Source organism: Crocodylus siamensis, chromosome 15 (genome assembly GCF_052110815.1).
Source record: "Crocodylus siamensis isolate JL-2025a chromosome 15, ASM5211081v1, whole genome shotgun sequence".
Lineage (NCBI taxonomy): Eukaryota > Metazoa > Chordata > Crocodylia > Crocodylidae > Crocodylus > Crocodylus siamensis.
The window spans coordinates 19,874,082-19,891,945 of NC_143409.1; the positions used below are offsets into that span (position 1 = coordinate 19,874,082).

Below are 17,864 nucleotides of genomic sequence, written 5' to 3' on the forward strand. Positions count from 1 at the left end.
TGCCAGGGGCTGGGCTATGACGCTCGCCAGCTCCTTGAGTACCCTGGGGTGCAGATTGTCAGGGCCGGCTGACTTGAAGGTATCCAGCTTCTCAAGGTGTTCCTTCACGAGGTCAGCATTTATGGAGGGTAGGGGATCCCCCTCACCCGGATCTCCCTGTCCCATAGCAGGCATGGGCATCCCATGAGAGACTGATGAAAGACTGATGCAAAGTACCTATTTAATAGGTTGGCTTTTTCCTGGGCGTCAGTTGTCAGTTGCCCCATCTGGTTTAGCAGGGGTCCAACATTGCCCTTGCTTTTCCTCCAGCTCCCCACATATCTGAAAAAGGACTTTTTGTTGTCCTTGATGCCTGAAGCTAGTTGGAGTTCAGTTGCAACCTTGGCTTTCCTGGTTTGCTCCCTGCGGGACTGGACCAGTGCAGAATAATCCTCCTTGGAGGTGAATCCATCCTCCATCCTTTGTAGGCTTTCCTTTTTAGCCATAGGAGGTCTGCTAGGTCCTTGGAGAGCCAGGAGGGCTGCTGTGCCTTCTTGCTGCCTTTCCTCTGTGTTGGAACAGATTTAGCTTGTGCACTGAGGATCGCTTCCTTGAGAAGCAACCACTCTTCTTGAACTCCCATCTCCCTGGGGTCGTGGTCCCTAAGGGCCTGACCAACAAGCCTCTTGAGCTTGTCAAAGTCGGCTTTTCTGAAGTCAAGGACTTCTGTGTTGCTGACTGACTTGCCAGCTATCGCAGATGGTGAAGGTGATCAGCTCGTGGTCGCTGTCACCCAGCTTCCCATCGATCACTAGGTCGCCGATTAGGTCGTCCCCCATAGCCAGTACCAGGTCGAGCAGCGCTTTGCCTCTCGTTGGCCCATAGACTTCTCGAGTCAGGTAGAGGTCATCCACACACGAGAGAAAGCTTTGCAACCTCTTGGATTTAGCTGAGTGATCTTCCCACGAGGTGTCCAGGTAATTGAAGTCACCCATGACAACCAAGGTCCTGGAGCAAGCGGCCTCAGTCAGTTCCCGGGCGAACTCCTGGTCAAGCTCAGGACTTTGAGTGGGAGGTCTGTAGTAGACTCCCATCGTTGTGTCCCTTGTGCTGTATTCCCCACGAATTTTTACCCAGAGGGTCTCTAGCTGTCCATGCTGGTCACCAACATCAGCTTGCAGGGACATGTAGCTTTCCTTCACATAGACAGCTACACCCCTGCCCCTTTTGTCAACACGATCCCTCCTGTACAGGGTATAGCCCTCTACACCTGTGGTCCAGTCAGTGTATACATTTCTGAATGTTTCTGAGAATCTAATCTGAGGATCTCCGTTAGGATTTTATCCTTTTTTATTTTATTAATCCATGATCTGAAATGTTTTGCCGTGCTTGTTTGTTTCCCTTTGCCCTCTAAAGCAACAAGAATCCTGCTCCTTAATGTTAACCAAAAATGCAGCTCCACAGCAATTTTGACTTATCCAGGTGTTGTTGAATTTCCTCATTTAGAAGGTTCTTGTTATGCAATAGGCTGCATTTTGTTCAGTGCTAACCAACTCCTGCTTCAAGTAGATCTAGTAATGATCTGAAAATTAGATTTCCCCTCATTCTGTAAGATCGGTGTCTTTTGGGAGTTGGTTTTGGTTTTTTGCCTAGCTTGTAAAGTCTATCATTTACTAAGATTTCAGTAGCACTTGTTTCACTGTGAATGTTAATTTATTTTTATATTTTTTTAACAATGGCTACTCATATCTGTACTTTGTCTTACAGATTTTCCTTCAGATATAGCTAACAAGTCACTTTCTGAGAGTGCCACTACAATGCTATGGAAGTCCAAATGCAGGCGAAGACGAGCATCCCATCCTGCTGCAGAATCATCTAGTGAGCAAGGGGCTAGTGAAGCAGATATTGACAGTGATAGTGGTTACTGCAGTCCTAAACACAGCAACAATCAGGCTGTAGCCATGACTTCAAGAAATGCAGATTCTGGTGCAGTTAATGTAGGTGAACATCAATGAAGCGAGTAGGTCACTTTAGGATGGTGCAAAATAAACTTATGTTCTAAAACGTACATTTTTCCTTTTCAGGTTGTAGAACCATCAATAAATGCAGGTATGGTTTTGGTTTTTATTTGCAAAGAAAGTCTACAATATGTGTCATATTTTCAATGTCACATTGTCTTTCTACATTTTGCTAGTGCGTTTTCTTGGTCTTCGTGGCTTGTTTTTTCTGAGCTCTGTCAAATTCCTTTGGAAGAGATGTCTTTACTGGTAATTTCGATGCCTCATGATAACACTGGATAACAATAATGTATTCATATTACTGTCATGCTTTATCCTTCACAATTTTTTTTTTTTTGTTTTGTACCCCACCTATTGTATCGCATCTCTGCCAGATAACCTACTTGGCGCAACAATTGTCTTTCGTTGTATAACACAGAACAGTACAGCTTTTATCTTGATCAAGGGTTTTGAGTAGTATTGTACCCAAAAAGTAATCACTATGTAGCAGCTGCACTAAACTCAACTCTTAAAACAGTTGACAGAAAAGGTGAAGAGTGTGGCCATCACTTATAGGACTGAACTTTAGCCAAGTACAAAACCAGTCTAAGGTCACTATTACCTGGTGTGCCTACCAGCAGGGTGCAAATTAAACGAGAGCTTGGGGGAGATCTCTGATCAGATTGCTCTTTCACCTAGGTGGACTTGTTAATCAATGAACTGGTATAATTTATTTTTGCAGGCTTCCCCCCACCCCAAGAGCCAAAGTATAATTTGAACCCTGTCTACCAGAATAACGAAATTTGACATCTGGCAGTTGAAGGCCTATTGGCAGTATTCTGTTCTTAAAAACAGTTTTACCAAATTTGAGAGTTATAGGCATGGAAGTGAATTTTTCAGTTACAGGAATTGCATCAATGTTTTTTTAAAAATATTTTTCTTTTCTGTGGTATCTGGTAGTACTTGATCAGCATAGTAAGTTCTGCAATAATCACATGCTTTTTATATCTGTCTTTTTTTGTATCTTTCTTTCAGCTGGTCTAAGTTGGACTAATGTAAATTGCCAGGCAATTCAAAAAAAACCTTGGATAGAAAAAACTCAGACGTTTTCTAGAAGTGGAAGGCAAGCTGAACAGAGAGATTGTTTGCAGGTACCTATTTTTAATTAATTTTTTTTTAGTTTTTTTGTAAATTGTACCTCAGATCATTAAGAATTAACATACATTAAATAGTGACTGAAAATGGAATAAAAGGGAGCAAAACTGCATGGCTGTTTAAACACTGTTTATTGACATAATCTAGGTATTGACATAATCTCTGCCAAACATAAGTAAAGTCTATAATCTGCAATTAAGGAACGTATATTTGTAAAGTAGTTTGTGAAATTAAGATACCTCTATAGAATAATTAGCATAACAATTTATATGTACTATATGGAGTGTTTAATGAATGCCTTAAACAATCTGAGTGAAATAAAGCTCATGTTAACGTTTGTTTGATGGTTAAAGAAATCACAAATATTTTGGTACATGAAGTCCCCGTTCCTGTTGACTGACCTAAAGTTGCTGAGCTCTGTTATATTTGTGGGAGTTTTGCCCTGTTAGTATTCCTGTAAAATCTTCTTTATGGAGGTGGACTATTAGATAGTTGCGTGCTGAAAACTATGTAAGGTATTATCCTAGGAGAAAATTGTTAGAGCATTTTAATTACTTCAGTATCTTGGTGCATGTTAGGATTGCTTGAGGGGGGTGCCCTTTCAAACCATAGATTTCATGATTTCATGAATGATGGCAACTTATTTGAAAAATTGTTAGTGAGTAGCTCTTTATGGGTTAGCACTAGCCTTTCATCGGGGCTCAGTAGTACAAATCTTGATATAAGATGCAAATTCTAAAATAGCTACTGGTTTACCTTAAGACCCTTGGATATTAGAAACCAGGTGAGGGGGAAGGGTGTTGTGTGTGTGTGTGTGTGTACACATGTGCAAGATGGTATGTCAGTGGGTGTCCTTCCCCCCCCCCATCTTATGTTTTTTTCTCCTCCTGTATATGAACATTGGAATTGGAGAAACTGATTTCCCCCTAAGTCTTCTAGGAATGCAGTAATTGTGGATTATCCTTATATACTCTGGTTACTTTGCGTCAATGCTGTTTGAAAACTAATCACTCCAAGCCACCCCACTTCAAGCCTGGATCTAGGTAGTGAGGGTGCTATGGGGTCATCCCATTCTGCTGCTTTCCGGTATGCTGAGATGGACCTTGGGCACAGCATTTGAGTGCGAGAGCAACTTTGCTGCCTCAGTCTGAGGTTTGGAGCTGTGAAGGCTTTTAAGAGACAGAAGGAGCTCATAGAGGGGGCTTATTTTTTTTGAGAACAGTTTTGAGAGTGAGGCAGAGCCAGTGTTGACACTATATTCCTGGTCAGTGCCTCTGGGTGTGCCAGGTGAAGAGAAGGGGCACCACCCTTTTTTTTTTATGAAATGTCAGTTTGACTGACTTTAAGATTACAGGGAAAGTGCCAAATGAAACAGACCTGGCACAGAGCTATAAAACATACCTGATTTCAGTCCAGCTCTTTGAACCTTAAGGAGAAGTTGTCTTTGAAACACTGCAACAAAAGGGCAGCAGTTAAGAGCATAGATTTAACTTGCTTCTTTCTTAAGTGGAACCTTACCAGCAAAAACTCATTCAGAAAGCTGTAGGATATTTGGATCTCTAGCCACTTGGAACATGCCTCCTTCTCTGTCAGTGCTTCTCATGCTTGACTCTGCTGTGATGCTCATAAGTGGGCAGTCTTTTGCTTCTCTTAACTGCATTGGTTACACAAGGTAAAGTGTGCAAGCAGTTGAACTGACGGAGCTGCCAGCATGAGAATTTAAATTCTGCTCAAGGAGTGGTGGGAATCTTTACTTGTGCAATCAGGCCAAGAGATTAAAAGCTTTTTGTGCATTATTGGTGAAGGACTGAACAGAATATGAATGAGGATAGGCCAGAAAACAAAGGAAAGAGAAGAGAAAAGGATAGTGATGTTTTAGTTCCTTGGTTTTATTCCTTGCTGGGATAAAATGGATACCTTTTCAGGCTTTTTTTTTTTCTTTCAAAGACAGCTTAGCTCTTTTGGGGAGTGAGAGAGAACAAGCAATAGCGTAGCAGGTAGGTCACTCTCCTTCTGTGTGGGAGGCCTGGGTTTCAGTCTGGTCTAGTTGCTCTGGTTCTCTACTAGGCTACAATCTCTCGCTCTGGTTCTCTACTAGGCTACAATCTCTCTCTCTCTCTCGTCCAGCAAATATTGATTTAAATAAAGTACAAAAAGCTTAAGTAGGAGAGATGGAAACCTACTTTATCAAAATGGAGACTTGAACATGGATCTCCCACAGCTCAGGAGAGTGGGATGTTGTTTAAACATGGTACTTTGTATTAATATTACTGATTGTATGAGCAATGTTGTACATTATTATTGGTGGGTGAATAATATTGGAGAGAAGCTTTTCATTGAGGAAACATAGAGTTTTTTTGTAACCACCTCCTGGCTCTTGCCTTATTGCAGGAACGGGCAAAGTCCAGGCAGTGGTCTGGATTGGGCCCACGACAGACTCCATTTCCCAGCAGCTCCTACCTGTGTCACTCCTGTTCATTCCCATGAAGATCCCAGGAACAGTGGGGCTGTGGCAGCATGGGCTCAGTGTTTCTATGGAGGCTGGCCTGAGCGATGCTGTCAAGGCACGCGGCTGGGTGGGGAATCTTGGCCGCATCTGCCATTTTCTGCTAAGCGCATGGTTTAGTTTGCTCTTTGTGTGGGGTAAAAACAGCTAGACAGTTAATTCAGGGCATCTACTATATGGCAAGTCTCTGTCCCCTTTTAATTTAGCTGCATTTTGTTTGCTTGTCTATAAACTTACTAAATTAAATACATTTTAATAATATTAATTCTAACTTTCTTGCTTTTAGACTGGTTTCAGATGCAGGGGTCATAGCACGTCTTCAGAAAGACGGCAGAAGTTGCAAAAAAGGCATGAGAAGCCCTTAACAACCAACCAGTTGAGTAGAACTGAACCAAGCCCTGAATCATTATATTTTGAGGTATTTTTCTATATTTATATTGCTTTTACACTCGCAAGCAGATGCAGATAAGGTCTAATAATGTTGAATGGGTGATACTTCTGGCTGCAAGTTAACTTCAGAGTTCCATAATAACAGATAAAAAAAAACAGATTTCATAATATGCATTGTACATCTAGCTTATATGCATACTGATGGGGGATTTCTTGGGGGAGGGTTGTCTTTTAAACAACTTATATTCAATTTAGTCAAAGCGTACTTCATTTTTATTTAGTTGTTAGAATGGTAAATCATCTCAATGTCTTTCTCTAGAATTGCCATTTATTTAACATATTGTACTACTTAGTGCTTGTATTTTGAAAGCTGTTAGTATTCAGACTTTCTGCTTGAATGGGCATCTTCCTGATTGCTGCCGCAGCATAATCTAGAATCATCTGTCAAAATATTTCTGAAGCTGATCAGTTACAAGAAGACTATAAACTTGTAATTATTTCTCTTGTCAGTTTTTTTTTTTTTTTGTTTGGTTGGTTTTTTTTAGGATTTGAGTATTTGCTTTGTTACAAAGTGATATATAGTTCAGTTAGTTGAAACAGATTTGATTGGGGTTTTTTTTCCCATTCAAGTTTAATACTCTTGATTGGACATGTAAAGGTGACCTTCATTTTGAAAACTTTCATTTTAATATGCATAATCTTCATTTAGGATGAAGATGAATTTCCAGAATTAAACAGTGACAATGGAAGTGGTAAAGGTGGTGGCATTCAGCAAAAAATTACACCAAAAGTAGTGAGTAAAAGTTCTTGTGATGTTTCTGAAATAAATTTCTTTTTCTTAAAACAAGTTTGTTTAGGGTCTCGATTTGGAAATAGTGTATGAAAGTCTCTAAGCCGTCTGAAGAGGGGAAAAGGTAAAATTGTTGAAAAATGCGGAACATATAAATTCCCATAAATTTCTGTGGAAATGCCTTTCTAATATGTCTTTTATTAGCGCTTCCCTCTAACTAAAATAGCACTTGAAAAACAGCATTAAAAAGCCAAAACCTTTGATTTTTTATTTTCCAAAGCTGTTTAACAACAGTGGTGCTATATGATGTATATGGGAACACATTTTTAAAAATCACTTAAGGAAAAAACATTGAAAGGCGCTGTAAGGAAAAAGTTCATGATAATATTAGGGGAACAGTTGAAGGAAAAATGCTTCTAAGAATGAAGCTAATTAGTTTACATATTCTAGTGTGTTGTAAATTAAAATATATTTTAATATAGTTAATTAGAGGAAAAGCTAAGAGGTTTTGCAGCATCACTTATGTTCAGTGATGCATTTTATTTGAATGTTAGTTTATCGGATTAAAAAATAACCGGTCTTAAAAGTGGTTAAAGTTACACTGCCTGATTTGGGTTTTTTTCATATTTTTTTTAATTGTTTTTAAAATGACTACTGTTTGTGGAGGACCCAAACAAATGTTCAGTAAGTTTGGCTACTAATGAGTCATCACAGAGCACTGGACTCAAGAAACTGTATTAACTGTTTAATCTGTATTAGGCATTTTTTGTCCTTGATGTACAAACCAAAGCAAGGCATTCAGTTTAAGCTTCATTGGAGGAGGGGCTAGAGACTGAATATTTCATAAGAAAATTCAGCATAAAATAAAGAATTAAGAAATTGAATTTTCCCTTAGTAATGGATCTCAACAGTTTTGTTAAATCATGGCACAAAAAATACAATCTTAGACTGACATCTACAGAGCTTGCTTGATTTGTGCTTCTCATGTTTGAAAATTGTTCAGTGTGCAGTTGTTTGGTGCAAAATTTTGTATTTAAAATATATTGTGTGTTTTTTAAATGTCATTGCCAGAAAGTCAAATCCTGTTTGAGTCAATTGGACAAATATCTCATGTTGAAATAAGCCTGTAATAATTATTAGGATGTAAATGCAGTTAATATCTATTTTATTTACTTAGATTTTGTAGCCTTTAGTTTCCTCAAAAAGGGCTCAGGCACAAAATAGCCTATAAAAAAACAAAATAAAATATTCCAATAAGATAACACAAGAAGACAAACTCCTTCCAAAATACCCAAAAATGGGTATCTTTCAGAATAAAGGTAAAGTGCTATGCAGAATTAAACTTCTTTTTAATCCTTTAAACTTTCTGACTTTCTATATAGTAGCTGAATTTTAATTCTTCCCATAGGGAATATGGTACTGGAGAATGCCTAATAGTCACCTTAAGTCAATCCTTTATTATCCTATCACATAAGTAATTATTTTTCATGCTGTAACAGCCGTTAATAACGTGTGTGTGCTTTTTTTTACAACCTTAGCTGGATGACTTGCCTGAAAATTCTCCAATCAACATAGTCCAGACTCCCATTCCTATTACGACTTCTGTACCCAAACGTGCAAAAAGTCAGAAGAAGAAAGCCTTGGCAGCAGCACTTGCCACAGCTCAAGAATACTCTGAAATAAGCATGGAGCAAAAGAAACTTCAGGTCTCAAATTGTTTCATATTGTTGTGGATGGTGATGGGGTGTGATAATTCTTTAACACATTGGAGTTAGTGTTATCTTTTTTAAAACGGTTGCTCTTTTTAGCTCATTTGGTACACAGACACAGAAACGGTATACGGTGTTCATGTTACAGGAGGCTTTATCAAAAGCAGCTGGAAAGAAGAGTAAAACTCCTGTGCAGTTAGACTTGGGGGACATGTTAGCAGCTCTCGAGAAACAGCAGCAAGCAATGAAAGCCCGTCAGATCACTAACACTAGACCTCTCTCATACACCGGTATGTCTGACTAAATCTAGTTTTGCCTAGCACCTGTTTTGAGTGTCAGAATATGATCATTCTGAATTTGGTGAAGTTTCTCATATGATGGTTGCATTTCTGTAAGGTTATGGATATTTTAAACAAGGCTCACAATATTTTAAAACTTAATCAGTTTGCAATGTATTAACTATAAACTACTTCAAAAATTGCACTTTCTTAATCCCTGCACTTTTAGGTACTGCTGTGCCACTTGGGATACAATAATGAATTTCCATCTTATAAACTGACAAATGTTTACTAAAATGGCAGTTTTATCCACTACTTTCAATAATGCTAACCCTGGGGTTCTCAGCCTCCAGCCTGCAGGCCCAATGTGGGCTGCAGGGCTTCCCACAGACAAGGAAGCTCGGTGGCAGAGTAGTAGTGGCAGTAAATACAGCCACCCTTCCCCGCTGCCAAATTCCCAAACCCTGAGCCCTGTGCAGCATGTTAGAGCCAGGTCATGCCCCCTTCCCACAACCCTTTGGCTGGATGAAGCCATACCCTGCCCCTCCCGCAGGCTGGATAGGGCTGGGCCCTGCCCGCTCTCCTGCTGGGGTTGGGTTGTGGCTGGCTCAAGCTCCCTTCCACCCATGGGGCTAGGTTGGGGCTGAGCCATGGCCCCACTTTCCTGTGGGGCTTGGCCACAACCCTTCCCTCATCACTGGCCCTTGGCGGGGCCAGGTTGGAGTCAGGATGCCCCCCCTTACACAGACACACACACAGACAGACACACACACACCCTCTGCCACAACTGCCCTGTGCTGAATTGGGACCTCCAGCCTGTGGACAGCCTGGGAACTGCCCATCCGGGCTATGGACCAAAAAGGTTGAGCCACCACTCTGCTATCCTGTTCCTGAGAAGTGAACCAAATGCAACCTGATAATAGACATGGTAACTTGCTTGCTACTTTGCAGTGCTCACATTTTCAGGGTGTCTTCTAGTCATAAATTCTGATTTAGCAAGGCTGTATCCAGCAGTTCTGCAAAGCTCTTAGATATATTCTGATGTCATCTTCATTTATAAAACATGTGTTTTGTCCTGGTACCACATGGAAACATCTAATTTCTTCTTTAGAAAAATGTGAAGTTAAGAAGGAGGAAAGATTTATTCTGTTATGCCAACTAATACATGTATTTGCTGATTCAGTATCCATGTCTAGATACAGGATATTTTATGTAGTGGGAATCTTACTATTCTACATAATTGGATTACAGTAGACACTTGAAGGAGTTGCCCTCCTAATCCTCGGGGGGGGTGGTTTAATGCTCTACATGTATGTTTATTTTCCTGGAGTCAGTTATTGACTCTTTTTCCTAAAACGCGAAGCTCAATTGAATTAAAACTTAAATCATCTGGAATCAGAAGCACTTGGTGATGTGATTTTCCTGTCATTGTGCACTGCTTTTTCCAAGGAAGGAAAATGTTTTTTGAGAAGTCATTAGTGGAAATACTGAAATGTCAGTTTCCTTTCAGCAGTGTCTTTCACTGAGAATAATATGTAATTGCTTATATTTAGTTGGCAGTGCTGTTCCTTTTCATACCAAAGAATCAGCCAACAGAAAATCATTAACTAAGGGACAGCCATCTATGGGTTGCCTTAATCCTTTGGACTCAACTGCTCCAAAAGTAAAAAGAGGAAAAGAGCGAGAGATAGCAAAACTGAAACGTCCTACAGCACTTAAAAAGGTAAATGGCACAACCTCTTGAAAACTGTCGTGTTTCAGGATTTGAGAAATAAAATGACTTGGCATAATTATTTCAGTAATTTTTAGCTGTTGTCTGGTGGCATAGAGTATAGGACTGAGATGCTTGCATTCCCGAATTTAGTCCTGAGACCTGTGTCATTGTCTTGCTCTGTCATTTTACTTGTACATTTTAAAGCAGTTGCAAGGAAGTATTTAAATAACTAGATTGAACAGAGGTTCATTTGTGTAGAATAAGTAGCTACACTGTTGTGACTGATTGGTAGAAATCAATCTACATTGGTGCTTTCTAGTATGTAAAGCACTGAGGCAAAAGTCAACAACCTATGGTCCACGGGCCAGGTTCCGCCCCCAGAGGTCTAGTCTGGTAGGAGAGCTCACCAACATGGAGCTGTGGTGGTGCTACGCACCCCCTTTGCAGCGTTTCCCTCTACCATGTCTGCACTCCCCTAGCTACAGGTGTTGCAGATCTGCAGCAATTATGAATACAAGCAACTGGTCATTTGGGGAGCTTCTGGCCTGCTGCCAGGGCCAGGTTGCAAGCTCTGGCCCATGCCAGCAAAAGGCTGCTGACACCTGCATGAGGGTGTTTTTGCTGCTTTGATAACTAACTGTTTTTTCAAAAGGTTACATTAATACATTTTACCTAAATGCAAATGAACATTGTGTCTTCTCACGTTTAAGACTGACACAAGTATGGTGCAGCATGCCATGCGCCAGTGCAGTACACATCAGGTTTCAGTGACAAAGCTTTGACCTGATCTTGAAATGGCCAGGTAGAATTTTTGCAAGACCATGTTAGTTTTGTTGTGAAGCCCAGGATGAGATTGAGATGCTTTTTGATAGAAATAAGCTTTCTGTGATGATCATATCCTGAATTTATATGGTCAGATCTTCTGTCCTGGCAGCGTGGGACTCGAAGGCTGCAGAACAGGGATTAGCAAACTTTGATCTGCAGGCCAAATCCAGCCCATAAGGACATTTGAACCTGTCAGGGAATCAGCAGCATGTTCCAGCCATGGCAGCAGAGGCATCCCCAGGCTCAGCATCTGCTGATGGGTGGGCATGCAGAGGTTTGAAGCCCACAGTGGCATCACAAACAGCAGCCTCTAGTGGCAGAAGGTTGTCAATCCCTGGTTTAGAGAGCAAAGACTTGATTAAGCTCCAGTTGTGATCCCCTAATCTTTGGCAAATTTGGGGTCATCTAAAGATGTTTCATCATGCACCGCAAGGAATGGCTTTCTCGTGATCTTCCGGATTTAATGGCTGCAGTATGCTTCTGATATTCCCTGGGAACAGCCCTTCCACTAGCAATGGGGGCCAAAAGCAAGTGATGTATAGCAGGTTACTCTTTACTCTGACCTTGCTATGCATGGATTCTCCTATGCCAGGTGATGGGTTGGAAAGTTCACATGAGCATTTCTCACTGTGAAAGCAGCAAAGAAGGGACAGGAACAGGGCTGAGAATCTGTTCCATGCATTTGATTTTCTTTTTTTTTTTTCATTGCAACACTTGTTTGGCTATTTTGGTCTGTCTTGGTACTACAAAGGTCAACATCATTTCAGCACTTAATATTGTCCTTTTTCACAGGAAGGAATAGAAGATTATATTGTTGGGTTTTTTTATTATGTTCGTGCACCAGGTATATTACCAAGAGTGGGAGTGAGAAGTAGTGAGAAAAGTGAATGTTCTTTCCATACGGAAGTTGGAAAGTATTTAAAACAAAAGCTGTGAAACCTCCTCCCAGCAGCAGTGCTTATAACATAAACATGTGTTCATACATGGTGGAAACTTTTTAAAATAAATTTTCCTTGTATCGTCCATCAGTTAAGGACTTCTTAAATGGGTAGTTTAAGTTGTGCTAAGACATTTTGACGTAGTAACACTGAAAGTAAACCCAGCATTTTTGTGTAATGGAAGTATCTTGCTCCACTGTAGAAATCTATAACCTGCAGGTTTCTAATTGATTGAAAGTTTGTATCTTTGTTTCTAGATCATTTTAAAAGAGAGAGAAGAAAAGAAAGGTCGTTCAACTGTGGATCACAGTCTTCTAGGATCTGATGAACAGAAAGAGGTTCAAATAAGTTTAACTTCTGACCAGTCTCAGGAGATAGCCTCACAAGAAGGTAAGAACTCTTACATTTTTATAACCCTTTTATATTACATTTCACTGATGTTAGCTTGTTATACAGGCACCCCCCACTTAACACTATTTCACTTAGCACTATTCGGCTATAACACCTCATTTTAAATTGATACCTGATTTCACTTAGCACTCAGCGAGTTTCATTAACGCTCACAGTCACTATCTTGGGTCATTAAAAACAATTGCAGGTGCCATCTTAGGTCGTCAAATACTTATGATTTCACTTAATGCTCATTGTTTCGGGAACCAATTAGGAGCACTAAGTGGGGCTGCCTGTACACTGACTGTCTATTTCCCTTCTGAGGTGCTAGAAATTTGTCCAGAAGGCTTATATTCTAGGTCATCCAATATGTAAGATTCTTCCCAGTCTCATTGAGTCTAGTTTAAATGACTAGAATACTAAGTCTCACACTTCATTTGAGTTGCTTCTTTCTCCTGGGCCACCCTATTAAAAAGCTTTTTTTTTTTTTTTTTCTGACATCTGGTAAAAACTTCAACTTAGTCATTGCCACTTCTAACTTGAATTTCTGTGGGGCCTTCTCATAAGCTGTTCTGTAATATTTGGAGTTGGTAAATGGTTCAAACCTTGCTTCCAACTTCAATAATCTACTATTCACTTAGCACTCATTTCTCAAAGTATTTCACTTGTGAGTACATGTGTTTAATATGCACTCAAATCCAAGACTAGGTCCCTCTTCAATGTAGTGGGAATTTTTAAAAAGCCTGATCTAGGTCAACAAAATGTAGCCTAAGTCTAAAAAATGTATCAGTGCACCTCTAATATTGGATATCGGATTGGTACTGATTTTCATAAAGAAAAGTGTCTGTACAGGTTTCCCTCACTAACCATGGTTTTGAGTATCCACACTTCAGAGAAGGTGGGGAGTACAGTCTGAAAATACCCCCCCACGGTCCCCCTGGCCCTGCTTATGCCTCTCAGTTTCCTTCCTCCCCCCCCCCCCCCCCCCCCCCCCAGCCTTGCTGGTGCCCCTCACCTCCCACCCACAGCCTCTGCTCCCCTGGCCCTGCCAGTTTGCCAACAATGGGAACTTTCAGGAACCTAACCCCCATGGCTGCCGAGGGAATCAACATCACTCCCTGCCCCCAATGAGGGAGGGGGCAGGAGCAGGTGCTGCCCAGCTGGGGTGGGGCGGGGGGGTCTCCCACTGCTGCTTGTGCCCCGGAAGGGCATGGGGGGCAGGGGGGCATGTGCCCCTGGATCTCTGGGGGCAGGCAGGCTGCAGCTGTGGGCTGGAGCTGGGACTGTGCCTGGCTCTTCTTGTCAAGGGCTGGACTCAAGGCGGGGGCTACAGAGGGGGCTGCAACCACCCCAGATTTCGCCATAGCTCCCTCCGAGCACTGCCGCCACCTGCCTGCCCAGTGCGTAGAGGGAGGCGGGGGCTGAGCTGGGAAGAGCTGGGGCTGTGCCAGGCAGGCAGGTGGCAGCGCTGGGAGGGAGCTATGGTGAAATCAACTGGGCTTGCTTGATGTGGGTCCTTACTGGATCCTTGCCAGCATCTGTCAGGGTTCCCTTCAGTCTCATCATGTCTGTGTCCTCTGTCTTTTGCTTTTGGGAGACAGCCCACTCTTCTGTTTTTCAGATCCTCTCTCTTGAGGGCTCATTCTCCTTAGGAAGGAATCCAGTTGCATAAACTTGTTACTTCATGTTGTTTATATCTTGGTGGCCTCTTTTCTTTTGCTGCTTCCTCAGTGCAGATCTTGTCTTTTTGTTCAGTAGTATTTATAGCAAATGTTAAGTTCTTGAAAGTTGAAATATGTGCAAAAATCAGGTAAATGGATATGGTATGAGAATTCTGCTCAGTGCATGCAAATGATCACATTGATAGTGGTGTAGAGAGAGAGGTGATAAGTTCCATTTATTATTATAATACTGTTTTAAACTTTGGATTTTGTATGTAAAGGTATTTTATGTTTCAAAGCTATAATCCATTTATTTCAGAAACTGGACTAAGTATGCCTAGTGATACTTCGCTCTCTCCAGCAAGTCAGAACTCTCCATATTGCATGACTCCAGTATCACAAGGCTCCCCTGCTAGTTCGGGGATAGGTAGTCCCATGGCATCTTCAGCAATAACGAAAATTCACAGCAAAAGATTCAGAGAGTAAGCACTTTCTATAAGTATCTTGTACCCAGTGCAAACATGCATTTATTCCTGACATTTGGCACTTGTTCTTTCTTGCTTGTCACAGGATAGGTTATAATTTAGAGGAGCTTATTTCAAGGAGGGTGGTGTTTTCTGTGGGGCTGGGGAGCATTAACTAGGCAGAGATCACTTTTGAAGGTCTTAAAAACCAATACATTTTACTGGGAGGGAGAAGCTATTTTGAGATTTGGGAGTTGGAAACTGTAACACAGTCAAACTTCAGTGCTGTTGAATTACCTGTAACCACATACTAATGCCTCTTCTGTTGATTTTATATCAAGAAATAATCAATTGTGCCATTAATTTTATTTTCTGTTGCTTCATATTTGGGACAGGTAGTATTTTGACTGAATACAGTTGATTATTATTATATTTGAAATAAATTTGAAAAATCTTTACATCTTTCCAGGTATACACTTTATTTTCCTAAATAAAAATGCATTTATAAACTAAGTAACGCATATAAAGGAAGTAAAATGTTTTGGTAATATTTTTCTTAGAAAGAAAAGTTTTTTGTATGTCAGTGAACTAGTGTTGTGTGCACTATGTGCTAAAACGCAGTGTTTTCTGAATTGACAGATATTGCAATCAAGTCCTAAGTAAAGAAATAGATGAATGTGTAACTCTGCTATTGCAAGAGCTTGTCAGCTTCCAGGAACGAATTTACCAAAAGGATCCAATGAGAGCTAAAGCAAGGAGGAGGCTTGTTATGGGTCTGCGAGAAGTTACTAAGCATATGAAGTTAAACAAGATCAAATGTGTGATAATTTCTCCAAACTGTGAAAAAATCCAATCAAAAGGTATGTGGGCTTTCGATGAAACGATTGAATTTTTAATTGGTGTGTGTATGTTGCATTTTCCCTAGTGTCACCCTACTGGTAACTCCTTATTAAAACATTTGTTGTCCCAGGGAATGGAATGGCCTCTTACCTCTTCTTTGTAAAATGAGTTCATATTGCTCTGCCCTTTATTTCTTCTGTTATGACTACAAGAAAGTAGCCCATGTTGTATAGTTTAGATGGAAATCTAGCATGGCTGTATCTAACCTTTTAACAGCATATAGTTTACATCGGCGGTGTCAAAAATATGGGCCACATCCGGACTGTAGAGCCCCATCATCTGGCCCCTGCTGCTGGCCCTGGGTCTTGAGCTGACCCTCAAACTATATACAGTGAGTGCTGGACCGCTGGAGCATGTGCCTGCTTTAGAACCTGTGCTACATGCAGTACCCACAGAGGGCTAGTCTGGGATCACCCCATGCCCCCACTCCAGCTGGTCTGGGACACAAGCTGCACAGAGCATCCATTCCAGTCATTCAGGGCAGGTGCCACATTAGGTGCAGGTCCTAGAGTTGCGGGTGCTAGAGGTGGGATCCTGTGAGCCCACCCCCTCTTGTATGATGGATCCAGTGCCTACAATGGCCAGTCTGTGAGTGTCACCTGTGATACCTGCTCCAATCAGGAGCATGGTCCTGGACTGGCGAGAGCAAGTGCTGTGGGTGCTGGATGTGGCATGTTGAGGATGAAGGTGGGAGTCTGTGGGCTCAGTCCAGCTTGTGGGATTGTCTCTGCCCTGTTCCCACAGCCCATGGATTGGTCATGCACCATTCATTTGGCCCATGGGGCCAAAGGAGTTTGACACCCTGACTTTCCTTTTTTTTTAATGTAAGAAAGAAAAAAGTGATATTTTGATTGTAGTCCTCATCAGTCATTTTCCTATTAGTTGTCTAAAGTGTTTTCACCAGGAATTTTACTTGTCTGTGTTTACCTCTCATGTCTAGTGTATTTTGGCCGTCACCACAAAGCAACTAATTTCCTGAGAATATGGAAGAGAAGGGAAAGTTCTGCTGAATCGCAGATAGCTCCTTCTGAGAGTGCCTGCGGCTATATTGCTGTTGGCCACAGAGTTGGGTATAGAACATGCCCAGGTGTACAGATTAGTGTCCATGTACTCCAGCAGAACAAGCAGTACTTTAGTGTACAAGACTCATCTAATTTTAATTTTTTTTAACGCTGTCTTCACAGCATTACTGCTTGTACAAAGATATTTATTTGCTGACTTTTGTTTTCCCCTCTCCCTTCCCCCACCCCTCCAGCAAGTGGTTTAAATTAAACAACTTGTGGTTGTATATACAGAAGTTTTTAGCTGTTTAAGATGTGCACACATTATGGGATGCAGACTTGAATCCAAGTGTATCATTCCTGATAATTATTCTGCACTTCAGCTTTCAATGTCTTTTCTCCTAAGGTGGATTGGATGAGGCTCTGTATAATGTAATAGCCATGGCACGGGAACAGGAAATTCCTTTTGTCTTTGCCCTTGGACGCAAAGCTCTTGGTCGTTGTGTGAACAAGTTAGTTCCTGTTAGTGTGGTGGGAATCTTCAACTATTCAGGTGCTGAGGTAGGTGAACTGTGTCTGCAGAATGGCTGAAATTAGTGAATATCCTTTTCTTTTTTTTTCATATGATGCATTTGAGCAAAACTTTATTGTTCTTGAGCTTGCAAAACCTCTGTAGTAAATATGCAGGGTATTGATTAACAGGCCCCAGAGGCCAATTTCACATTGGTCAATGTTCAAAACTGTATCTCTGCAGAACTGATAGGCCAGTGCATGTTCATTTAATGTTAGATTTGCTGTCACTCCCCCCCTCCCCACAAAAAAAAGAAAAAAAGAAATATTTGGACCAGACTTGCAGACTCCTTGAGGGGATCACTGGTAATGAGGAAATCTAGTAGGGCCCTAACACTCCCTTTCCTTGCATCACAGGATTATCTCTTGCTTCATTTGGCAAGAAATTATGTTGGGGGTAGTGTGCTGACTTACTGAATGTGACCTGTGCTTGCAGCGTGTTGTCTTAGTTTGTGACATAACCAATCCTGTCCTCCAGATGGACAGTAGGTACAGTCTGCACTAAAACTTGTGTGGGTTTGATTGATTTTATTTATTTAAATTTTATTTGGGGCAAAGGGAGTGGAAAAGCTGTTTTATGTAAATAATATATATATT

General features: G+C 41.1%; 1 protein-coding gene across 3 annotated transcripts in view; it reads left to right on the plus strand.

Annotated features, from left to right (window-relative positions):
* The window catches only part of SECISBP2L (SECIS binding protein 2 like), a 45,825-nt gene that overhangs the window by 20,625 nt on the left and 7,336 nt on the right, over window positions 1-17,864 (plus strand). For all 3 annotated transcript variants that reach the window (XM_090029023.1, XM_090029024.1, XM_090029022.1), the window contains 12 exons: window positions 1,747-1,976; window positions 2,064-2,088; window positions 3,012-3,127; window positions 5,924-6,055; window positions 6,737-6,820; window positions 8,356-8,523; window positions 8,675-8,816; window positions 10,358-10,527; window positions 12,539-12,671; window positions 14,652-14,814; window positions 15,436-15,656; window positions 17,104-17,258. In XM_090029023.1, the coding sequence (XP_089885149.1) occupies window positions 1,747-1,976; window positions 2,064-2,088; window positions 3,012-3,127; window positions 5,924-6,055; window positions 6,737-6,820; window positions 8,356-8,523; window positions 8,675-8,816; window positions 10,358-10,527; window positions 12,539-12,671; window positions 14,652-14,814; window positions 15,436-15,656; window positions 17,104-17,258 (1,739 nt within the window). The remainder of the gene's footprint in view (window positions 1-1,746; window positions 1,977-2,063; window positions 2,089-3,011; window positions 3,128-5,923; window positions 6,056-6,736; window positions 6,821-8,355; window positions 8,524-8,674; window positions 8,817-10,357; window positions 10,528-12,538; window positions 12,672-14,651; window positions 14,815-15,435; window positions 15,657-17,103; window positions 17,259-17,864) is intronic.